At 37.2% G+C, this 26,823-nt stretch overlaps 1 protein-coding gene across 1 annotated transcript in view; it reads right to left on the bottom strand.

Annotated features, from left to right (window-relative positions):
- The window catches only part of LOC122790919 (eosinophil granule major basic protein 2-like), a 219,526-nt gene that overhangs the window by 87,026 nt on the left and 105,677 nt on the right, over positions 1-26,823 (bottom strand). Inside the window, exon 4 of the mRNA XM_044058603.1 lies at positions 3,611-3,751. Within this exon, the coding sequence (XP_043914538.1) occupies positions 3,611-3,751 (141 nt within the window). The remainder of the gene's footprint in view (positions 1-3,610; positions 3,752-26,823) is intronic.

Raw genomic sequence — 26,823 nt, forward strand, 5'->3', positions numbered from 1 at the left:
ATAGAATAAAAAGTATTAACAGGGGGGAAATGTTAGAAAAATGTTCATTTCTATATGCCTAATGCTTATTAGAAGCTAAAAGGGTTAACACATTTTCATTCTATTTTATGTACAAGCTTAATTCTGTATGAAATTATAAGATGATTTTTCAAACCACAGTATGCTTTCTGAAACTGCAAAATGCACCCTGACCTAGTATTTGCTAGCACAGCAAAATTCATGTTTATGCCTTTTGGAAATGTACCGAGAAGCAGGTGATTATCTGCTAGGTCAGAAAAATGTATGAATAGTGTATGAATAGAACAATATTGTTTTCTTTCTTATGATTGAATATGAACAATCAGCTCTGTTCGTGTTATGGGAACATGCACAGCTGTGGAAAAGAAGAGATACATGAAACAAAAGACTGCTTGAAGAATATGTACTTGCTTTGTGCTCAAATTAGCTATAGTACCTTGAATGGTAACATAACATGGTGGGAAGCTGTATCTAACCGGTGGTCACCAAGGCCACGTTGTTTTTCTTAGGAAGTTTTCATAAAATTGATAGTGCAAGCAGAAAATCATGGATAAACAGCTGCTATGTAATGATGATGTTAAAACTTGTGATCTGTTACGTCAGCTTGGTAGGCAATGTCTTATTGGAAAATATATAAAAATGTCTGTACTTCCTGATTCTAGTTAGACAAACTCTGTATTAGCACGTTTTCATCTCCTTGCTGCAAGATTAAAGTGCCTTAACCTGAACCTACCGTGTATTGATCATTTTTAAAGATTAGTTTTCATATGACAGATATGCGTCTGGAGCGTTTCTCCCTGGGCCTCCACTGAAAATTGGCTTTGTTCCAAGTTGGACTTTCCTGGTTAACAAATGTTAAATAAATAAATAAAAGGGTCCATGCAGTGGCCAGAGATAGGTCATGATGGTCAGCAGGTGACCAATGAGAAACAAATGCACAGACAGTGTTATACTTTACTCAACCAGCAAATGAAGCAAATGGACATGTGCTGTACTAGATGCCTTTCTGCAGTAAATGACATAATTTCCCACAGTCCTGGTCTCTTTATTGTTCCTTATTCTGGCAGCAGACAGCATGTTTGAACCAAAGATGAAAAGCATACATCCCTAGACTGAGAACCATAAAACTCCATAACAATGCATCCATTGCTGCACATTGTTCAAACAACAACACTTATGTACAGGTTTAAGAAAAACAACATATATTGCAACAATAAAGAGTATCACCTATGCTCTTGCAACTATGAGTAAGTATTGTCAGCTTTATCGTTAGCTGATAACCCATGCTTCCCAAAATGCCTCTACAATTCTGGCCCTGTAGGCATAGATGTACATACTACATGCTGTTGCCTTGTATTAGCAACTAAAGACCTAGTCCACATTATGTATTTCTATGTATTTATTTATTTCATTTTATTGTACATTTGTTAGCCAGATGTGTGGACTGCTCACACAATCCTTTTCAGCCTCAGTCTGGGTTGATGGTCAAGGACTGCTAATAAAATGTAACAACGTGTTTCAAGTATGTTCTGTTTATTGATTGTTTGCTTTATTTATTTGTGAACTGTGACCAAAAAGTCACATTTAGATGGACTCGCAGTAAAAACTTTTAATTAAGATAATAAACTAAAGTAAGCCCCATCCTGTAGTCCCTGTGCCTAAACCCATAATTTCTAAGTTGTACTTTGTTATTCTGAAATAGCTAGCCAGCACAACTCTGCTAAAGCCAAGTACCTGAACATAGTCTTATCTGAACCTCAGTGAACCTCATAAACAAACAAACAAACAAACAAACAAACAAACAAACAAACAAACAAAACAACAAACAACAAACAAATAAGAGGAATACAGCAAACAAACAAATAAATAAATAAGAGGAGTGCAGCAAATAAACAAATAAGATGAATACAGCAAACAAATAAATAAATAAATAAGATGAATACAGCAAACAAACAAGCAAACAAGTTGAAAAGAGCTGAAGCCTGTTTTGTCTAAGTTTGTTGTCTGTTTTCACTTGTGAATTTACTGTATTTTGTTGAATTAAAGTACAGACTGGAATTTTTTTGAAGCTTTTATTTGGGTGGTGGATAGATATGTTCCATTTATGTATATCAGTCATCGGTGAAGCTGAGTTAGGTTTCAAAAGCTTACCTGCATTAACTCTGAGAAAACCAGGGAGGCGTTCACTTTAGTGATGCGGCTCACTCTTTTGTCCATTTCATACCTGCTGTACATTGTACATTGAACAGATGATATTTCGACATCCGAAATGTTGATGCATTAATGTTGACAACAATACAGTGACCGGTTATGGTCATACACTGAAGACTAACATAAAGCATGCAAAAAAAAGCAAGTGTTTTTGCAGGGTGGAAAAGCCCCTCTTGCACCCCCAAACTACTGCTATTTATATATACTAGCTCCATTGAGAGGGTATACTGCCCTAACTGGGGATTTTTTATCTCACATACACACATCAACCATCTGTTTCTGTCATCCAAAATGTGTCAACCAAGCAGATGTTGACTTTTAAGCATTTCACTCAAAAGTACTAAAATATATATATATGGTTTCACTTCAGAATTTCAAACTACTGAAATATCAAACTCCAGTAGTTCGAGACCGAAGTGTTGAAACTGCACTTACCCGAAAGTGCAGAATGCCAAATGTGGAAATGCCGAATGCAGAAATGTCGAATCCGCAGTTGTGGAGGTGCGTACGTGACGTGGGATTCCCTGTGTTCATGATATGCGGTCTGGTATGTGAATGTAGCTGGAGATTCAGGTAAGTGATGTTTTACTAGGGGTTTTGGTTAGGGATTTTAGTGTGTGTGTGAGTGTGCTTGGAGTTTTGAGGTGTGGGTTAGGGTAGGTAGGTAAGACTGTGAGTGTGTACGAGTTGAGAGTAGTGGTATTTGTATGTATGTGATGTATATTTGTGCAAGACGAATGTAAAGTGTGCAGTGGTGGTTTCTGTGTGTTTGTGTTTTTAGTGTGACCTTGGAGTTAGTATATATAAGTAGCAGGGGTGTGGGGGGGTGCTCATGTGTTTGTTTTGTTGTGTTTGTGTGTGTTGTGTTGTGTTTGTTTGTAGTGTAGGGAGGAAGGTATATGTGTGTTTATTTGTGTGTGGAGTGTGTATGTGGGCAGTCCCGATTTTGAGTATTGGGTTTTTGGGGTTTCAGGTTTTTAACTTTTTGGCTTTACAGTCTTGAAATACTGAATTTCAGTCTTTCAGTAATCCGGGATTGTAAAGTGAAACTATATATATATATATATATATATAATATAATAATAATATATATATAATAATATATAATATACATATATAGTCCATTGTCCATATTCCTAAAGAGAATACTGATAGATTATTTCCTCAGAAGTTGACTTTTGCACAAAGAATATCCAAACATCTCCACTGCCATCCTGATAATACTCTGGGTTGCCATCCATAGATACCATTGTTTTGCATGCATGAAATTGTTGAGACTCCATTCTCGGTCATTAATTCAGAAACAAAGTATGTGCATAAGAAACTAACACAAAACATTTGTGAGAGGCATGGCCAATGCAGAAAAGTAAGGGGTACTTACGTATCGACTTCTCTTCCCTCCAATCCACACTTGCTGTACATTAGCACTAAAGTGCTTCACCATATGAAGAAGGAACAGGTTCAGTGAATGAGAATGGATGGACACCAAGTGCCCTTTATAGCCTGTACGTTTACATGATGCCTATAAAAGAAAAATGTTAAATTACCTTTCAAGTTGCAGGATGAAAAAAAACTCATTTTTGTCTGTCTAAAAAGCTCACATCACTCATTTATTATTTGCATTTTGTTTGCTCAATATAGCCATTCAAATTGAAAGATGCATATGTACACACAGTGATGCACTAAATCATTGAAAATGTTTATTTTTCACTCAGAAACACTTAGATCAAGAACTTGCATTCTCAAGTCTAAAACTATAAAATAAAAAATTAATATGTTGAAATCTTGAGGGCGGAACTAATTTTATTATGAAATTAATACTTCATGTGATGGTTATAACCAGACAGTAGGAAATTTCTCTTTAAACAAGGTAGAACAGCTTTTTATACCTCTAGTCTAATCCCACACCAGTCTGCACTTGTCACTGACTGGTGCAGGACCACAATCAACTGAAGAAAGAGTAGCAAAGTACTAACCTAGTTTAATACCACACCTCTTCGCAGTCCACAATGAGTAATATAGGACCTTGGGCATTCCACTTGTTGCATGAGTCTGGACAAATACATGTCAAACAGGACTTTATATTCAATGATTGTCCTAATAAGGGTTATTTTATATGTATATATATATATATATATATATATATATATATATATATATATGTGTGTGTGTGTGTGTGTGTGTATATATATATATATATATATATATATATATATATATATATATATATATATATATAGATATATATATATAGATATATATATATATATATATATATATACATATATATATATATATATCTTATGGGTTCCCTTCGATAGATCGAACTGTTACAAGTTCAAACCTCATATGGCCGAAACCATATGTTTGAACTTGTAAAAGTTTGATTGGACTGAATGGAGATCTCTGTACAGTGTGAAACGGGAAGATTTCCCTTTTCTGCAATGTCCCTTTTTAGCACTCTCATATCTGGAGACATCCATCCTAATCCCGGCCCCACCACTACATCCACCATAAATAAATCCCTACTAATCACTTCCTTAAACTCCCAAAGTGTAGTAAATAAAGTCCCAAACCTTCAAGCTTGGCTCACATACAATAAACCTGACATCCTCTCTATTTCTGAAACCTGGCTAAAACCACAAATTAAAGACTCTGAAATAGTCCCTCCAAACTACTCCATCATAAGAAAAGACAGAGCTCACAAAAAAGGTGGAGGAGTTGCCCTTCTATATTCTTCCTCCCTAGTAGTTTCTCCCTACAACAAACCTATCCCTCACTTTAACAACGCCAAACTTCTCCTTACGCTACTACAAATCAATAACTATAAACACATATGTATAGCTTCCCTTTATATCCCCCCAGGGGATAATATCTCTACACTCGAACTTATCCTTTCCTGGCTATCTAATAACATTAGTAATGAAACCATAATCCTAGGAGATGTAAACATTAATTGGGCCCTTATCCAGTCTCCTACAAACACCACTAACATCAACCTCTACAATTTCACACAACTGATCACTTCGGTAACTCACCCAGCCAAAAACCCCTCCAATGGGAGTATATTAGATTGGATTCTAGTCTCCCATCCACACTATTACACCAACAGTGGCACTCTTCCCGACCCACTTGGTGACCACATACCCACCTTTACCCACCGGCTTCCCACTATCCTTCAATGAAACCACAACTATATTACTATCCGTGACCAAAAAAACTTCAACCCAATAACCTTTTCAAACTCACTACAAGCAGTTAATTGGAATTGTCTAAAAACACTACCTCTAGACAATGCAGTCTCTCACTTTAACTCAACATTCTTAAAATTACTTGACTCCCAAGCTCCCTTACGGACAAAGAGAATAAAAACTAAATCAGCCCCATGGCTCTCCAAAAATACTCTTTCTATCATGAGACAAAGAGACAAAGTCTGGGCACGCTACCAAAAACATAAGACAACTCCACTCCTTAATGAATACAAAATGCTCCGAAATAAAGTAAAAAAACTCATTACCTTTGATCGACAAAACTATTTCTCTACACTCCAAAACCATAACAAAACAACCCCCAAAAATTCTGGAAAGGGATCTCCACTCTCCTCCACCCCAGCAAACCAGATACTCCTACCCCAGACCCAAATTCTCCAGATCAAGATCTAGCCACCCAATTTAATTCTTTCTTCATTGACTCTATTTCCAAATTGACCTCCTCTTTCTCCACCTCCTCTGCATCATCCAATACCCCCACCCCCACCCCCACTGCCTCTACATCTACACCATACTCCCCACCCACTAACTTCACTACCCCCTCTTCTACACAAATTCTATCCTCATCAACACCTCTCCAAAATCCCCCCCCAGAATGCACTCTCTTCTCTTTAAATCCCATACCTACATCTACTATCAAGAAACTCCTTCAGAAATTGAAACCATGTACCAATGCTCCTGACAATATCCCTTCTTACTTTCTTAGTATAGCTGCTGAAAGTCTTGCCTACCCTATTAGCATCTTAATTAACCGTTCCCTACAAGAATGCATAGTTCCCCAAATTTGGAAACAAGCCTTTATTATACCACTACACAAAGGTGGTAACAATAATAATGTCACTAATTTCCGTCCCATAGCCATCCTGTCCCCCATTTCAAAAATCCTTGAAAAATGTGTGCAACTTCAACTCCTTCCCCACCTCCTAGACAATAATCTTATAACTCCCACACAGCACGGTTTCAGACCTAATCATAGCACCATGACTGCCATTCTCTCCTTCCTTGAAATCGTTAATAAAGTCCGCGACTCTGGACTAATTGTTTCCACCTTACTCCTTGATCTTTCCAAAGCCTTCGATACTATCTCACACAACCTTCTCTTAACTAAACTCTCCAAACTCTACCTATCCTCCTCCTCTTTGAACTGGTTCTCTAGTTATCTATCTAACAGAAATCAAGCTGTAAAATGGAAAAAAGCCACTTCCTCCTTCCTTAGTACCCCTACCGGAGTCCTACAAGGCTCCATACTGGGTCCCCTTCTCTTCAATATCTTTATCAACGACTTCCACAAATCAATCCCTTTCTCTAGCATCATCCAATACGCGGATGATTCTACTATCATCTGCTCTTCCTCTTCTATCACTTCACTACAAAAACTTACTCAAGATGCCTTCTCTTCCACAGAGCAATGGATGCTAAGCAATCATCTAGCTCTAAATGCTACCAAGACCAAACTAATGTTATTTACTCCCTCCAAAGTTACTCCTCCCGACATAAATTCATTCTTAATTACTAGTCAAAGCAACACACCTCTCGAAACAGTGTCAGAGACCAAACTACTTGGGGTCCAAATCGACAACCAACTTAAATTTAACTCCCACCTACAAACAAACATCAAAAAAACGCATCAAAAACTTGGCATGCTTTATAAACAGAATACCTACCTCACATCCGCCACTAAAATCACTCTCTCTACTTCCTTCCTTATCCCCTCCCTTCCCTATGGGGCCCCACTACTTACTAATCTCCAGTCCTCACTAATAAAACAGCTTACCTCCTGCTATAACAAAATTGCAAAGTTCGCCACCAGCCATAAGTCTTCCACTCACCACTGTCTCTCCCTCCATAAACTAAAATGGCTAGAACTTCCCAAACAACTAACTTACACTCAACTAACTCTAGCCCATAAGCTTATTCTAAACCCTTCCCTCTGTCCCTCCCTTTCCTCTGCCTTTAAAATGCACCTACCTAACAGAGTTCTAAGGTCTAATAATCAAAATCTACTAGAAGTGCATAAACCTACTCATCCCCCAGGCAAAAAACTTCTTTCATTCAGCCTCGCTCGCCTCTGGAACTCCTTACCACCAAACATCCGCACCACCTCTAACCACTCTACCTTTAAGAAGTCTCTTTTCCTACACCTAGCATCACAGTGGGAATGCTCTTGCTCCCACCCACATAACTAACTCTACTTAATGTCCTTTAATATCACATCCTTCTTTTAGCTACTATACTTGTTCTCTAATTTGTATTAATTTTTTGCATTGTCCTATTGCTAACATGTTTTTTCTCTCAATGTATTAATTGTTATGACTGCTATTATATATCTGAATAGTTTCACATTATTCTGACTACATTGTATTAATAACGTTCTGTCCCTAGACTGTCTCTGTCGAATATTATATGTATTTTTGTTTTTTTTTTGTCTGGAGCTTTTCTCCCCAGGACTCCATTGAAAACGGGTTCTTTAAGGCCCAATGGACTATCCTGGTAAACCAACTGCAATAAATAAATAAATAAATAAATAAACAGTGCGATCTTGGAGTTGGTATGTTAAAGTAGAGGGGTTTGGGGGGCTATGCCCCCCTGCTACAGACGTTTAGCTTTGTTTTGTTTTTTTTTACTTTTTTTTTCAGTGTTTGAACTTTTACATGTTCGAACATATGGTCTCGGCCATTTGTGATTCGAATTTGTAAAAGTCCAATCTACTGAAGTAGATCTCTCTCTCTCTCTCTCTCTCTATATATATATATATATATATATAGATATATATATATATATATATATATAGAAAACTACAAGTCGCCACTACCAAATCCTTTAACAAAGCTGGAGACTGCCTATTCTCAAATGCAGTTGCCAATTCCTGGAACAAACTTCCAACTGAGATCACATCCCTTACTTCCACCAACCTTTTCAAGAATCAGCTGAAAAACTTCATTAAAACCAAATGGCTTTGCCCCTGCTCTCAGCCTGACTGATACTTATTTCTTCCTCTTTCTACTCTAACTCTCAAACTGGATTTCTTTTGCTGAAACTTTTCTACCTTCCATATATGGCATGTTTAAACTTCTTGCTCTCTTTTTTGTATCTCCCCACTATGCTATTTTTATTTTTGTATTTTTATGCTTACTGAAACTGAACTAGAACTACTTTTTTTTGGCTGTCAAAAAGGGAAAGAGAAGAAAAAAAAAATGTATTTTTGCTGGCAATCAATTGTTTACTCATGTAATTATTCTCGTATTTAACTTTTTTCCTTGGGGACTATACAATTATTTTTTGTAATTGCTACTTCTTGCGGATTATTTGTATAAATGTTTCTTTTTTCTGTCCTTGTTATTGTCTCGGAGCTTTTCTCCTCAGGTCTCTACTGAAAATGGACATATATCCAGTTAGACTAGCCCGGTCAACAAATGTAAAATAAAAATAAATAAATAAATATATATATATATATATATATATATATATATATATATATATATATATATATATATCCTATTACAAGAACGAAAATTCACTTCACCGAAAGCACCGCAGCATAGTGGAGGACATAAAAAACAAGCTATGTCCTCCACTATGGTGGGATAGTCATGGACCTTAGGGTTAGGGCACGGGTTAGGGTAAGGGGATTGTTAGTAAAGCTATCCCCTTACCCTAACCCATTCCCTAACCCTAAGGTTCGTGACTATCGCACCATAGTGGAGGACATTGCTATGTCCTTCACTGCGCTGCAGTCGTCACAGACTTTAGGGTTAGGGCACGGGTCATGGTAAGGGGATAGCCCATAGGCCCTAACCCAAAAGTCCGTGAGTACTGCACGGAAGTTCAGTTCAACACCCATTCATTGTACTGAATTTTGCGTAAGTGCACTTTAGATTAAGTGCACTTTCGCTGCAGTGAACATTTCATGCACTATTTCGAATTAGTGAACATTTGATCTAGTGTATGGAATCCATATATATGTATATATATATATATATATATATATATATATATATATATATATATATATATATATGGATTCACTTCAGAAGCCTGAATGATCACAAGCCTGAATTGTATAAGCCGGAAGACGAAAAGCCTGAAATTTCAAAAGCCTGAAAACTCAAAAGCCTGAATCCCATGAGACTGAAAATAGACAAGATACATGTACTGACTGAAGACAACACAAAACAGATTATATTCCACCAAATATAAGCAGGGGGCAAGCCCCCCTGCACCCTCCACACCCCCTGCTACACACACACACACACACACACACACACATGTATATATATATATATATATATATATATATATATATATATATATATATATATATATATAGATATCAACTCCAAGATTGCACTTCACTACACTAAAGTGCAATCTCGGAGTTGATATATTTAATTAGCAGGGGGTGTGGGGGTACAGGGGGGCTTGCCCCCCCTGCCCATATTTGGTGAAAACTGTATGTGCTTTTGTGTGTCATTTTTTTTTTTGTTCTGTATATTTTCAGTCTTTTGGGATTCAGAGTTTTGAGTTTTCAGGCTTATGAAATTTCAGGCTTTTCGTCTTCCGGCTTATACGATTCAGGCTTGTGATCATTCAGGTTTCTGAAGTGAAACCATATATATATATATATATATATATATATATATATATATATATATATATATATATTTGAGTTTATTTTAACTTCTTTCTCTTATCCACAGCAGGCATATAAAGAATGAGCATATAAAGAAGAAATAATTGTCACTTTTCTCTGTGTCGTACAAACTGCTTAGAGGCAATCTGTGCCTTGCATATAGAGCAATCTCTGACCCAGCTTTAATGGAAATGGACCACATTCACAAATCAAATGGCACACAGGTTCCTCACTCAAAGGACCTTAACCTGCTATGTGACATCAATAGAACTTGCTGGAGAGACAGATTTGTCTCACAGAGGTTGCCCCACCTTTGGAGCAAGCTTGCTATTCATGTTAAACAAAGCCCCTCATTGTCACTATTTAAGTGCAATTTGGATGACTGGATGGGTAACTGGAAATTTACTCTGAGGGTTCCACCTGTGTCACTCTTGAACAGGGGCAATTAGGCATGGATTTTAGTGTCTTCTTGAACCGGACACCTTTGGGAAGACGGGTTGAACTTGTCTAGGCTTGTAAGAGCCCTGGGGCTGTTAGCCTAGTAACCTCCTATGATTCTATGGTCCTGTAAGACACAAGAGGGTGGTGTGGATGTATTTAACTTCTTTACTGGCATGGCATAGAACTGCCTGAAGAAGGAAGTCACATGACATGCAATCACACACTAGCCTTATGGGACACATAAAGAGGTTCTGAACAATTTTATGTATCGCATTCTCTCTTTTAAGAATTAATTTCAGCATGCTTTGTAAAAATAAATGCTGCTTATACTAAATATAGGTATAACATATACAACACTTCTTAATCCCGTAACATTCATAGGATCATAGGAGCATAGGATGTTACTAGGCTATTGGCCCTGATGCCCTTATAACCCTAGCCAAGAATATAGCCCATGTTCCAACAAGTCAGCACCCCATGGCACTGTCCAGCAGGGACACAGGTAGAATCCTAGGGGTGTATTTTCTGTTCTCCATCCAGTTATCCAGGTTGCACTTAAAAAGGTTTAATGAGGTACTCTGCTTTACATGGAGAGAGAGAGTCTATTCTCCAAAAGAGGGAGTCTCTGGGACACAAATCTGTCCCACCAACAGGTCCTGTTGATGACACAGACCAGGTCGAGGTCACGCTTGTGAGTTACTCAAGTGGAGCTTGACTTGTGGATATGCAGCTGTCCCATCAGGGCGGGGTCTCAGATTGCTTTGTATGTCAGACAAAGGTCACCTCTGAGGTGTCTGTAGGAGACTGAGTAGAGGGACAGGGCTTTTATCCTATCTGTGTAGGGTAGATGTTTGAAGTCCTAGATTTTCTGGGAGAGGAACCTCTGTGGTATCTCCAGCTACTACATGTGCTTTGAGCAGTGCATGCTGAAAGGGGCATTGTACTCAATAATGGATCTTATAAGGGAAGAATACAGGTATGCTATGATCACCTTGTCCCTGGATGAGATACCCTTTCTAATGAAGTGGGCCATGTAGAAATCTTTCCATACAATGGAGGCAACACGGTGGTCAAAAGTCAGTTTACTATCAACCTAGGTGACCAAGTGCCTCACGACTGATTGTGTACTTAGTACCTTATTATCAATGTGATAATTTGTGGGGACATCACTCTCCTCAAATAGGATGATGATGCATTTTTTGGCATTCGGTTTGAGGTCATGTTTCTGGCACCAGTCATTTGTTTGGGTGAGACCCTCTTGGAGGATGTCCACATCACTAGGGGAATTGATGACAGCACCTAGTTTGCAGTCATCTGCAAACCTGGTCAGCCATAGCCTACTAGATTTGGCCTGCACCTCCAAGAAGTATATCTCAAACAGCAGAGGCCCCAAGACCGATCCCTGGAGTACACCGCTTTGTTATGGGTCTACTACTTGAGGTGGCTTCCCATATTTTGACTAGGTGGGTTCTATCAGTGAGCCAATTTGCTACCCATCTGGTAACATATGGATTGATACCTAGTTGAGAGAGTTTATCTACACATGAGTGGGGAATAGTATTGAATGCTTTAGGCAGGTCAAGGTAGGCGGTGTGCAGTGTGGTCCCCTCATCTATGGCCTTGGTGACTGTCTCAAAGAAGTCAACCAATTTTAACAGCCATAACCTCTCCTTGACAAAACCAAACTGTGTGGGATCAAGTGTCTGGAGGTTGCCAATGTCCTTGTTAATGAGGTCCATGATAATCTGCTCCATGGCCTAACAGGTCAGGATAGTTAGGCTGATGGGTCTATAATTTCCTGGATCTGTGGATGCTCCATCTTTGTGCAAAGGGATGACAGTAGTTATCCTCCACTCAGCTGGGATGAAGCCGGTAATCAGGCTTTGGTTGAATAAGGTGCCTAGTGTTGCTGCAAGTTTCAGCTTGAGTTCATGTAGGATGCAGCCTGGGATGTTATTGGGTCCCGTGGAGGCTGTATTTCTCCCTTTGAGAAGGCAGTGATCACTTGCTCCCCAGAGGTAAGGGGAGGGGGCAGGTACTGTGGATGTCCTGTTTTACTGATGGGGGCAGGAGTGAAGTTTTCACTTAACCTGTCTGCCAGCAGGTTGGCTATATCTACAGCATTTGTGTATGTAGTGTCTATGACCACCAGTTCTGAGCAGATCTGGTTGCTTCCCTTGAGATTGTAGACATATGTGAAGAAAGCCTTATGATAGTCTTTAGTAGATGTGGCCAGCTTGGACTTAAAGTTTGCTTTGGAGGATTTCACTAGTGCTTTTATTTGCTTGTTCAGACTAAGGAGAAATTGCTTTCAGTTAGACAGCTGCTCGTTCTTGGTCCTGAACAGCAATTTCTTTCCTTTTATTATAGTTTATTTATTGCAGATGTCCACCAGACAGGTTTACTCTTCCTTGAAGAGGAAGATTTCATCCTGTCTGGTATTCCTGATTCCATGCAGCTATATAAATGCTCATATAGTACTTTGGTGTAGATTTAGACATATGTGCCAGTTCCTATAGAGGGGGAGGGGGCTGTGAAGCTGTTTATAGCTTCCCTCTGGAGGTTGTAATCAGCTTTGGAGTAGTTTTTTTGTTTGAACCTAGCTGGGGGGTGGGGTGGAGTGGGGGGGGGGGTGGCGACTTTGAAGGTGACTGCTTTGTGGTCGGATCTTACCAAGGATGTTGACACTGTAGGGATGCTGCAGTGTTTACACAGGTTACTCATTCAAAAGGACTTCATTAATCAGAAATGACAGTTTTATTTGTCAGGAATTGCTGCTATTTGTGAAATTGTGGCATGCTTTAAATCATGCCGACCAGCAGCATTTTATTCTCTTTATATCTGTTATATTGGCATACTTATGCAATCCTCGTGCATAGTTACAAAAACGTCCTTACCTGGTAGATGGTTTGAGATGGTAGGGCAAAGAGTAGAAAAGAGTCTTTCCCCATATAACTTTTACACTTTGGTCTAGCTAATAAAATATTGTTTTCTTATGTACCTCATAAGGTATAGTTTCGTTCCTTTAAAGGGATCCTTTTCTTTAGTGGTGGGCAATATCCTGATTTAAATATTTTGGATAGCAGAGTGCTTATTAGGAGAGTTGCTCTGTCTGTAACAGGTAGCCAGTTACACATTTGTATTAACTGACATTGATGTCATTGGGGTTTTGCTAATAGGATAAATCTAAATAGTTTGTTCTCAGCGGTTTGCAATCTCTTAGCATTGTGGGAGGAATGAAGACATAGCAGTGGTAGGGCATTCTCTAGTATGGCAATAAGAATGTTTTGGCTATGGCTGCATGTGTTCTAGAAGTTAGCAGGTGTGAGATTCTGTAGCATAACTTTAGGTTATCAAATCAACAATTAGTAACATCTATTAAGGTTTGGCGCCAATATGTTGGGTATTTAAAGAAGGGATGCAGAAAACATCTTTGTTCTGATGAAATCTGCTATCGGCAGATGAAAGCGCTTAACCGATTCAACTTGTATCAGCTTAGTACATCTGATGTGCTATTGTTTTTGTGTCTTGTCCTCGTTTTTGTGGATGTGTACTGCATTGTCGTTTAAGGTTTTGTGAATAAACACCTGGTATTTACTGGCGAAGGATTTGTCTTCTTACTGACACGTTTGTCAGCTTTTACTATAACTTCAGCTCAACTCGAGTTCCAGGTTCGTGGTGTCGGAAGTGTCATTTGTTGTTGTGCTTTTTCATACAGTTCTCAGTCGGACCATGACCGACCCTGCACCTTCGGATACTTTATTGGGTGGAGCGGAGTTCACAGCACTCAGAGAGGAAGTTACAACTTTAAAAGCGGATGTATCGAGACTGCTGGAGCTAGTAGGGAACAGCTTCTGTACAAACTGGCATCAATACCAGCTCTCCTCAGCGAGGAGGCAACGCCTCGAGCACTCCTCCCTACTTAGCTGAGCGAATTGAATTAAACAGTATGGGGGACATTCCTAACGGACAACCGCAGGACTCTCCCAACACACAAAAAACAGCTAAAACGGCTTCAGGAATTGACATGAGGGACTTGGGGGATAACATCATTTCAGAAGCCGAATTCACATTCGACTTCAGTTTGTTTCATCACAAAGAGGAATCGGAGAGACTTGGGGCTATACCAAAAAGACGTGAAACTAATAAAACCTATTCTAATGTAACAAAGAAAAACGCCAACAAGAAAAATGCAGGTACTGTGTTTAAAGACTTTCTATCTAGTCCAAACAAATGTACTAAAGTAAAAGGAAAATCTGATAAAAATGTACTTTTTACTAATAGAGAAAATAATGATTTATTTATGCAAGACTTTTTAAACGATGAATGTTTGTTGGAACTTGACGAGGGTGTATGTAATCATAGAAATGAATCAACTGCATTTAAACAATCATCAAATATAAAAAGTAAAATTTATCTTTTGGGGAAAAAATTAATACAATTTAAGAGTGTTAAACTGGACAATGTATATCTTGAGAAATGCATTAATTTAAATATTGTACCTAAAGGACTGCGTTTTTTTAAGTTACCTTTAGGGTTTGAATATACTAATATAATTAAGCAAGATTTTAATAAATTATTTGACTTGTTTGGAAGTATGTACATAAAAATGGTAATGAAGCACAATGATGAGAAAGTGGCCAAGTTGTACAATGAGATAGAGGAGTTAAACGATGAAATTATGAGTGATAAGGAATTTGAGAAATGGCAAGAATTATATTTTAAACAGTTTGAGACAGCTAGTTATAAGATGAGGACGATATATAACAGAAAGATACATAAGTTGGAGAGAGATACAGAATTGTACAGGGTAGGTAGAGTTTATATTTGGACACAACCAAGGAGAGATAAGGACAATGCTCCTTATTTGGAGCATAGTGAAAGGAAAAGAGTATATGTCAGACAGGATGGTGATGCAAATTTTCAAAGGGGCCGGTTCTTTCCAGCACCAAAGAAATACCAGAAGAGATACCAATAGACAATAACATAGTTAACAACAGCCTATCTGGGGACAGCGTAGTTCATACTAAGACTGATAAGACAGCTGACAATTACTTGGTGAATAATGCATCTTATAGTCATCCTAAGATTTATAATTTCAAAGGTTATATGGTATATAACTACACTAGTTTTGAAATAAAAGAAGAACTATTTACTTTGTTCAGTAAAGGAATGAAGTATATACCTACGGGACAGTTTAACCTATTTGACACCATTAAAGAGGTAAAAATGTACTGTCGGAGACTAAACTTGGCCTTCCAATTTAAAGACAGTGGTAAACTTTCCTTGGATCATGATAACAAACTAGTTAAGAAAAGCACATACATACCCCCTAACAATGCACAGGTGTCACTTTACGAACAAGTTGTATGTAGAGACATATATGCGGCTTTCAATAATATTAGGAAGGGAGTTGAATCATTCAGTTTATTTAAGGACAACCTTACCAATAAAGAAAGGAAAATGCTAAATGATATAATGTCTAACAGTGATGTTAGAATTATGAAACCCGATAAGGGTGGGGGGATTTTAGTGACATATACAAATGAATACCAACAGCAAATTCATGAAATTTTGTTTGATTCTGGTAATTATGAAGTCATTTCAAGGAACCAGATTAATATCGGACATAGAAGGATAGACCTAGTCATAGAAGAGTTCTTGCTGGACAATAGGATTACTGAAGAATTATACAACTTTTTAAGGAATGAATATCCTGTGTTGGCCCATATAATAGGTATTCCCAAGATCCACAAAAACATCCAGAATCCACCATTAAGACCCATTATATCTGGGTCTAAGTCGAAAACTTTTAACCTTGGTGTTACAGTGGACCACTGGACAAAACATATATATGGTAAAGTCCCACACCTTATTAAGGATTCTTGGGATTTACTAAAAAAACTGAACCAAGATGTTTGGGATACGGATTTAACATTTATAACAGTGGACGTCAAGGATCTGTTTTCCTGCATACCCAAGGATTTCGGACTTGAATATTTCAACAACAGCTTAGTGAAATATTCTGGTTATACTTGGGACAAGATACAGCTTATTACGTGTATGATGGAACTCATACTTGACCACAATTACATCGAGTTCCAGGGTGAAACTTTTAGGCAAATTAAGGGAGTAGCCATGGGCGCATCATGTGCGCCCATATTCGCTAATTTGGTCATGCTGGAATGGGAGAACCAGTATATATTTACTAGTGAATATTATAAAAACATGTTGTTGTACACACGGTTTTTAGATGATATATTAATTGTATGGAAGGGCGAAATGGAAAATATCCAGAATTTCATCAACTATATTAACAATACAACTGCATTCTTAAAATTTACTCATACTATAGAAAAAAATGGAATTGCATATTTAGATATATACATTAGTTCTGATGATCATGGATATATTTCAAAATTATATAGGAAGCCCACATTTTCGAACGATTATATATATTATGGGAGTTGCCATCCACCCCATATGTTCAAAAATATAGTAAAGGGCCAATGTGTGAGAGCTGCAAGGATGTCGTCCACACGAGATATTATGTCTAATGAACTTGATACTATAAAACACCTATTCCTAGACAGAGGATATCCCAAAGCTATGTTGACCGATGTATTAAACTATGTAAAATCCCAATGGGGAAAGAAATATAGACCATTATTAGGTCAACAAGAAATTGGAAAACAAGTTATAAACACATTTAATAGACGTGTATGTGTCATTATGTATAACCCATTTACCAACATCATCAAGGAAATATTAAATAGACATTGGTATGTTTTTAACCTTGATGGCGAAGCCAAGGATATAATAGGAGATACCCCTAGTATCATTTATAAATCTGGTTGTAACATAAAAAGAATGATAGAAAGAAACAACAAGAAAACCAAGGTGAAATATGGAAAAACTAAGGGTACAAAAAATGTGGTACCTGTAAGCAATGCCAGTACATTAATGAAGAGTATAGTATAAAGTTGGCCAACACTACCCACAGTATATGCAAATTTAAATCAGGAAATTGCAAAAGTAATGGGATAGTATACTTGGCGACATGCATAGTATGCAACGCATACTATGTTGGTAAAACTGAAAGAAAGCTAAAAACTAGGATTTATGAACACACGTACAAGATTAAAAAAGGAGACGTGAAAAATGCTTTAAGTAAACACATAATGACCAAGGGCAAGGACCATGGGTTTAAATTTGCTATACTAGATCAGGTGGATAGTAGTGTGGGGAACGGAAATTGGAAAGCCAAATTAGGAGCCTTGGAAAGTAAATGGCAAATAATGCTGGATGCAACTACCTATCCAGGTATTAATGAATACATCAGCATCAAACCATTTTTAGTTTTAGGATGCCCATGATAGGTGAAATATTAGACTCCCTGTCTTATATAGATCTTACATAGATCGTAACTCACTAGTTGTCCTCACAGGTAGAATGACAATAGTTTTACACTTTCAGTTAGCTTCCCCTATTATTCCAATATAATACCGAGTGGGTATTATGGAGTATGAACACTTTAGTATAGAGGGTTGACAGTTTTAAGTTTTTGCACAATTTATTTAGTATTTTGTTGTGTATCAGTTGGGTTATTGTTATTGACAATTTTACAATTGCTATACATTTTTTCATTTTTAATAATTATTATGCATTTATGTGTCTCCCTATTTGTGAGTTATTAATTGTGAGATGTAAATATAATATATTGTATAATGTATTTGTTCATGTAACTGTATATTTAGTATGTACATTCATACTTTTACATATTATATATTCATATTTTAAATATATACATATATTGAAGTTTGATAGGGATCAAAACTGTATATAGTTTGTAAACCTTATTTTAATATGTACATTGTGTTAGCAACCTTGTGATTAAATCAAATCAACAATTAGTAACATCTATTAAGGTTTGGCGCCAAAATGTTGGGTATTTAAAGAAGGGATGCAGAAAACATCTTTGTTCTGATGAAATCTGCTATCGGCAGATGAAAGCGCTTAACCGATTCAACTTGTATCAGCTTAGTACATCTGATGTGCTATTGTTTTTGTGTCTTGTCCTCGTTTTTGTGGATGTGTACTGCATTGTCATTTAAGGTTTTGTGAATAAACACCTGGTATTTACTGACGAAGGATTTGTCTTCTTACTGACACGTTTGTCAGCTTTTACTATAACTTCAGCTCAACTCGAGTTCCAGGTTCGTGGTGTCGGAAGTGTCATGTGTTCTAGAAGTTAGCAGGTGTGAGATTCTGTAGCATAACTTTAGGTGGGATAACATTTTTGCAGTGACTGGTTCACTATAGTTTGCAAGATTAAATGTTGGATTAAGAAGTAATTATAGATATTTTTATTGTGTGACATTGGGTATGGGGATTTGCGATTTTCTGTGTTATAGGTTTCAGAGTTGGCAGTTTGTGGGTTGTTGAGAAGATCATAACATTTGTTTTGTTGGGATTCATCAGGAGCTTGTTTTAGTAGTGGAGAATTCATCCTGGAGCTTCAGTGGTGCTGTAGGACTTGTTACTATTGAGAAGTATATTACCTGCATACATTACTAGACTAATTGTCGATAGGCCCAATGGTGTGTCATTAATGCAGAAACAGAATAAGAGAGGGCCCAGAATCGAACCTGATGGTATGCCAATTCACAGGGTACCATTAGTTCAAAAGATGTTATTTGCATGTTTTTGAAAGTGTCCCTCTTTTAGGTAGTATTTGAACCATGTTACTGGGCTGTCACTAAAACTGATTTTTAGTAAGTTTCTAAAGAAAGATGTCATGGATCATGGTTTCAAATGCCCTGATCATATCAAGAACAATTGATTCGACCATCACTTATACTGGTATAAATGGAATCAGTGGCTATCAGAAAGGTTTGTAGTACTAGTACAAAATTCATTTTGCAAGGCATGCTGCTGATCACATAAACCATTTCTATTGATGTGTTTTTGGCTTCATAAATTTGTGAGTCATACTTTCCACAGTCGTGTGAATGTTTAACTTCACTGCCTATATACTGTCCTCTGGCACACTACCTCTGCTCACTAAGTATGCACTTAATCATGCTCAGATGTTCACACTTTTCCCCATAATATTTGGTTGGTGTAGATCATAGGTTCATAGGTGAATACTAGGCTAGCTGGCCTGATGGACCATTTTAAGCCTAGCCAATAACCCAAGGTCAGACTCAATCCCTGTACTTTGTGTCTATGAGATGAAGACTGCACCCATTCTGCTAAATCCACCCAAACCTTGCAGTTAGTGAAATAACTTGAAATAAAACCTGATAAAGTGCATTTTAATACACCTTTTTAATATCACTGCACTTTTTGACATCCTTATATTACCGGGTCTATATTATTTAAATGAAGATTTCTAACTTTAAATACCATATGGCCGACACCATATGGTCAAACTTGGAAAACTTCAAATACGAAAAAAAACAAAAAAAAAAAAGGTCTCCTAAGATGTTAAAGCAGGGGGACAAGCTCTTTAAATATACCAAATCCGAGATCACACTAAAGACTTTCGTCTTTTCCCAGTTAGGGATCGCCACAGTGGAACTCCGGTCTGCTCATGATTGGCAGTGGATTTTTACGGTACTGAGTTGCCAGCCCAACGCCTAACCTTCAACGAAGGCACACCAATTCATGCTCGCACCTACCTGCATGTCTTTAATGTCACTCGACTGTGGGGAGGACATGCAGACTCCACACAGAAGGTGCTCCACAAGAGAATCGAATGGGAGAACCTCTTGCTGTGAGGCGACAATGCTAACCGCTGCACCGCCGTGGCTCAAATCCGAGATCGCACTACAGTTTCTTAACATAGTGAGTAAAAGTGTGAGAAGCAAGGAGCCAAACTTGACAGTAAGAGTATTGCCAGCGAATACCAACCAAATGGTCTCCGTAGTTGATGTAAAATGTGTATTCCAAATGCAAGTAGATTTTCCCAAGAACTGCAACACCAGTTGTAAAATCGAACTTTAATTTAAACAATAGGCTTTTACCTAGGTTTCGTCCGTAACGACGAACTTCATCAGAATGCATCATCACATTGTCTAAAAGCATTTAAATAAGGTGGCTACACCCAAAAGTTTAATTAATAAATTAACTAATGATGTGTGACTCATAATTACTAACAAAGCAAGTTAACAAACTGAATTCATCACAACTAAAAACACTAAAACCATCTACTTATAAACATAGTCCTATATAAGGGTACTGTTAAATGTATAACTTACACTAACTTTTGATAATAATATTGTATTACTGTATTAAAGAATGAATTTAAATTCATTAATAACATAGATTGTAAATTTATGTATTTTATATAAAAAACAAACTTATAATGTACATACAGTGTTAATGTCCTAACAGATAAATGTAAAATAGTTAATAACATACATTATAAAATTATATGTTTTATATTATATAAATGTATGTTTATTGTATTAAATTTATTACGTATATATTACACTATTTCCATAGATATTTAACACTTGTTTAAAATTTATATAAAAAGTATGTGAAAAAGATATATATATATATATATATATATATATATATATATATATATATATATAATATATAATATGACCGTCGGTCCCATATTATTCAACTATTGTCTGAAATGCCCAGTATTGGTGTTATGGTGACGGTTGTGTAGGTTGTGGTATATTACATATAATTCCACTAACTCTTACACTTGTTTCCCTTAATTCTGTTGATTTTCAATAGAGGTGTAATGGTGTGATATTCATTAAAGCCTGGTATACTGTATGTGTCCAAGTAAATTTGCCATGTTAATTCTTTAAGGTCCAAATCATACTTTGTAATCATGCCTTGTTGATCATAAATAACATGTTGGATAATACAAAATTTGAACTTATGCTGAGCATTACTTTGAATATGTCTGGCCAAAGCATTGGTTGTTCTGGAATGTTGAATGTCTAATAAATGTTCTTTTACTCTATCTCTAAAGTGCCTACTGTTTTTTCCGACATAGAATGCCTTGCAGTTTTGACATAATGCAAGATAAACCACATTAGAGGTATAACAGTTAAAATGTCCATTAATTTGAATATTACAAGAATTCACAACTATGTTGGCCCCTGTACAATGAATGTGTGTACACACCGTACATCTACCACATTATTTCTTAACATAGTGACTCATTTTCCTTTAACATTCATATACTTTCTGCCTTTTCTGTAATCCTGGTATCCTCTGCACATACATCTGTGGCATTCACAGATAATCGTACTACATAATTAGAAGTAACTTATCTGCACCTCTGTTTGCATCAGTTCCTTGTAAAACCTTTATCTGACTACTTTGTCTTTCTTAATGTCTTTGTTATGCACATTTGCAAAACTCGTTCAATAAATTACACTTTCTGCACCTTTTGTTCATGACTGGATAAACCTCATACCTGTAACCACACTTTGAGCAGAATGGATTCTGTTCAACCTTTTGTCACTTATTTTCAACTGCACAGTTATTTTGTGACATCCTACAATGTCGTCTAACTGCCTTGTGTTATTTGTACCATCTCACATCATTTTACATATAAACAGTCTCTTGTAGCAACATTTAACTCTCTTTTTCTACTCAGGTTTAATCTTACACTCATCCTTTTCCTCTGCAAATTCTCTTGCTATCTAATTTTTTCTTAATTTCTTTTTAATGATAAATGTTTCAATCAGAAGTTTTTTTTTGTTGATTATTTTTCTGCCACAGACTATTTCATTCCTGAATAATGAATCATGAAGTTCTGCAAATTAACATTCTTTAGTTTTATGTCCCAGCTTACTTAGATATGCACAAATTGTTTCTAGTGGCCACTTGTTTCTGTTAAAAATAAATGGTAAATGCAGAATATTTTTTATTATGGTCACGATACTGCTGATCTCAGTCTGTTATGACAACTAAATTATTTAAGTTGAAATGTGCTAAATACCTTTATTGCTTCATCTCCAACTATGCAAGGACACAAAAACAATAAGTTTTTGAGGACATTGTTTTCAGTTTTCTGCCAGATTCCCCTTGGGGAATAAAAGCTATTTTTGTTTTAGTAAATTGTAAAAAGGGTGCCATGATGAAGATGCCACTATTTTAATATGTAAACATACAGTGTTTAAATATTATAGTATTTTTTTGCTTGTAAAGCCACTATTTTAATATGTAATTTTTTTTTTAATTTTCTTGAAAACTTTGATTTTACCACTTTGTTGAAATGTATAATACAACACTCATTGAAAAGTTTATGGTAAAAATTGTGTCATATAATTCCTCATGTCATTGTGTTATTCGCAACATTTCTTGACATCTTTGTAAATTTATCAGTAATTTATCTCTGTTTCTACTTCCAAAATGTACTTGGTGGCCATGGGCTTTGAGGCACTGAAACTATTTGTTTTATATGCGTAAAGAAAGGTTAGACAGTGTGGTTGGATCTTCCCTTACCACCTTCTCCTACTGCATCAGTATTTGTAGATAATTTGAGTTATAGATCCATGCAAAACATTTGAAATGGGACTAGATTTCACTCTTGGACCAATCCTGACACTATGTGATATTTCTAGATTTAATCAAACAAACCAAATCCAGAACTTCACATTCCAATGAATATTTGAAGGACAGAATTACATTAATGTTATTGTTTTTTTTGTCTTATTCTTTAAATTATTTGTTTCCTTGATCAGGGGATCCTAACATTATAAGATGTTATCCCAGATTCATTAAAGAATACCCACCAGTCTGCATTTCGGTAGCTACAGAGAAGGATAACCTTAAAAGTAGGCTGATATGTGAGAAGAAGTTCTTTTAACTGCAAAATATGGAACACCATCCCAAGGCGTTAAATTACATTAAATTACATTAATTTTACTGTGTTGGCATTTTCCTTTTTTAAGTTATTTTTCCCTAGATCTGTTGGAGAGATGACAGAATTTTAAGAAGGCATGCTCTTGGTGCCATGACATCCTGCCAAGTGGTAGATGGGGAAAGGATGGCCTTAATAGTAGGATAAATCAAACAATATAATTAATTTATATGTGAAATGTAAAGGTATGTTTAGCTTCATTACTTGTCTGCACATGCTCACACATTGAGTAACTGAAGAAAATTAGAGCACTTGGCTAAACAGTATTATTCTTGACTCTAGCTTAAGTTTGGTAAGCAAATGTGTTTCATATTTTGTAAACTACTATTTTGGATAAATATAATGAGGTGAATAGGTTCATAGGTATCTATTAGGCTAACACCTTCAGGGACTTTATGAGCTTAGCTGTGTAATCTAAGTAATTGTGTCCCTATGTGTCATGGGCATTTATTAGGAGGAGGTATGTTAGTCAGGAAGTTTCTAGAGATTATGTGGGAGGGGTATATACTAGTTTGGGCATTGCTGTCTGCCTCTGTCTATCAGAGATATGGATAGCACACCTGGGAGCCTGTTCCAGAGAATGAAAATCTCCTGAAAGACATAGCTGTCTCACCAACATGTCTTATTTATGTTACAAACAAACTTTAAATCCTGAGATCTAGTGGTTCTCATGCAGTTTGTTTTGCAGATGTTCAACAGGTCCATTAGTGCTGGATGCAAAGATGTCTTGTATGCTATGTATAGATCACTTCTCAATAACCTGTGGGATACTGAGCATAAAGTTAGGGCTTTAAGGTGATCAGTGTAAAACAATGAGTTTATACACTGGATTCTCCTGCCAAAGAGCCTTGATTGACATTCCAGCTGCTGCATATGGCTGGTCAGGTACATGCTGAAGGGGGCATTACAACCAATGAAGGATCGGACAAAGGCCAATAAAGTGTTAGTATGACTTCCCTGGACTTGGGCGCTATACCCTTACTTATAAGTTAAACAACATAGAATGATTATCTAACTACCTTGGCCACATATTGGTCAAAGGCCAGATTACTGTCTATACATGTTCACAGATCCTAGTCTACTGGTTCAACTCTTAGGGGTATCTTATTGATGGAATAATAAACTTGGGTGAAAGTTTTCCAAAAGGCACTGTAATACATTTCTTGGCACTGAGTTTTAGTCCATGACTTTGGCACCAGTCATTTATCTGTGTTAATACCTCTTGTAAGATGTTTGTGTTTGAGGTGAATCTAAGATAGCTCCCAGTTTGCAGTCATCTGTGAACTTGATCAGCCAAGGGCCCTTTGTGCCTTCAGCTCCTAGAAGTAGATATCAAGGAGAAGCAGTCGCAGCACAGACCCCTGAGGTACCCTGTTGGTGATTGGTCTGTTAGTGGAGGCGGTATCACCAGTCCTGACTTCCTGGACCTGTCTAGGAGCCAGCTGGCAATCCAGTAAGTTATGTAGGGGATTATTCCCAGTTCAGTGAGTTTGTTAAATATACCTGAGTGGAGTATTGTGCTGAACACCAAAGTCAGTTTCAGGAAGGTGGCATGCACCATTTTCCCTTCATCCATTGCCTTGGTGACACCTCTCAAAGAATTCCAATGGGTTTAGCTGGCATGACCTTCCGTTAACAAATTCAAACTGGGTTAGGTCCAGTGGCTAAAGGTTGTCTAAGTCTATCAATCATTTCCACAATAATTTGTTCCATAGCTTTGCATATTAGACTAGTTAGACAAATAAATTTGCAGTTTCCAGCGTCAGTTGACGGTCTACAATTGTGAAGTGGGATAACTGTTGCAGTCCTCCATTTTCATGGTACAAAACCTGTTTTGAAGCTATAGTTGAAAAATGCCTCAAGTGGTTATGATAGGTCATGTTTCAGGTTATTTAGGAGGCATCCTGGGATATTGTCAGGGCCCACTGTGGTTGTGCTACTGGCCTCAGCTAGTGCTACCAGAACCTGCTCCACGTTAATAGTTGAGGGTTATACTAGTAGGTATTTCATAGGGGACACAGGCATGAGTGGGAGGTGAAGTTTGAGCTGAATTTGTCAGCCAGCAAATTCGTTATGTTGCTCTGCTCAGTGAAAGTGGCTTCACTGATCACCAGTTTGGCAAACTGGGATGTGTTGCCTTTGAAGGTTTAGATATAGCTTCCTTTGAAGCTTTAGATATAGCTGTAGAAGGTCTTGTGTTGTCTTTAGCCTCTGAGGCTATCATGCTCATGGAATTGGCCTATTGGACTTAATTAGTCCTACTAGTTTTCTGTTTAATTTAATTAGAGAACTCTTATTCTGTACACATTGCTCCTCCTGGTTTTGGCCTTGACTTTTTTTCTTTTGTTATATACCCTATTAAGATTAGAACTGCACCAGTGTGGTTTTCTTTTAGAGTTTGTTCTAAGTTTACTTCTAGTAGGTAAAGCAGCCTCTATACAGCCATTACCATGATTGTACAGTCTCTGTAAGCAATTCCTCATAGGTTGCTGTGAACTCAGGGTTGAGAGGGGCATTGAATTTTGACAAACTACCACTTAATGGGTTGTAGTTTACTTCAGAGTAGTTCATAGCTGTTACATGGTTTGCTGGGGTTACCAAGATGAATTTTATTTCAAAGGAGAAAGCTTTGTGATGTGACCTCATCAGTGACATGGAAAGGAGGGGTGGTGCTCTCCCATATTGGTGAGTACCAGGTCCAGTATGTTTGAACCTCAAGTGTGTGTATCTGGTCCAGGTTATTTGTGTTAATAAAGTCCAGGAATAGTGCATGCAAGTATGTGGTACTGTATGTTTCCAAGTCTATAAAAATGTACTTAGAGTTTCCCATAAATAAGATATTTGTTTTAATGGTGGCTGCCTCCAGTAGGTCTAGGTATGATCTATTGGATTGTAGAGACATAGAGGGTGACCTATAGCTTAATAGGATATGGCATGGGACTTTGTCTATGGGGATTTGCACATGGATACATGTCAGGGCCTTGTCCTGTTTAACCATCATTGAGTTACGCTTGTTCCTAATATAGACCGAGACTCCTCCACCTTTTGTCCCTGTCTGTGTAGCAGATGGTCTGAATGTGTGAAAGTTAATGAAGCCTTGCACTACCAGAGTACTTTCTGTGGATTTAAACCGTGCCTTGGTGATGACACAGATGCCTGTATTCTCCAGAGTGAGGACAGCTTATAGGGTGTGGAGTTTCTTGTTTAGGCTCCTAGCATTAAGCAGTAACACATTAAGGCTTCTTTAGATTTTATTTTCTATGTCTGTAGGTTTAAAGAAAAAAGCGGTCCAGGCCACAGGAAATGGCTGAATAAAATAATTTATTTTGAAATAATCAACACACAAGCGC

This window comes from Protopterus annectens, chromosome 16.part0 (assembly GCF_019279795.1).
Source record: "Protopterus annectens isolate FY-2018-M chromosome 16.part0, PAN1.0, whole genome shotgun sequence".
In the NCBI taxonomy this organism is placed as follows: Eukaryota; Metazoa; Chordata; order Ceratodontiformes; family Protopteridae; genus Protopterus; species Protopterus annectens.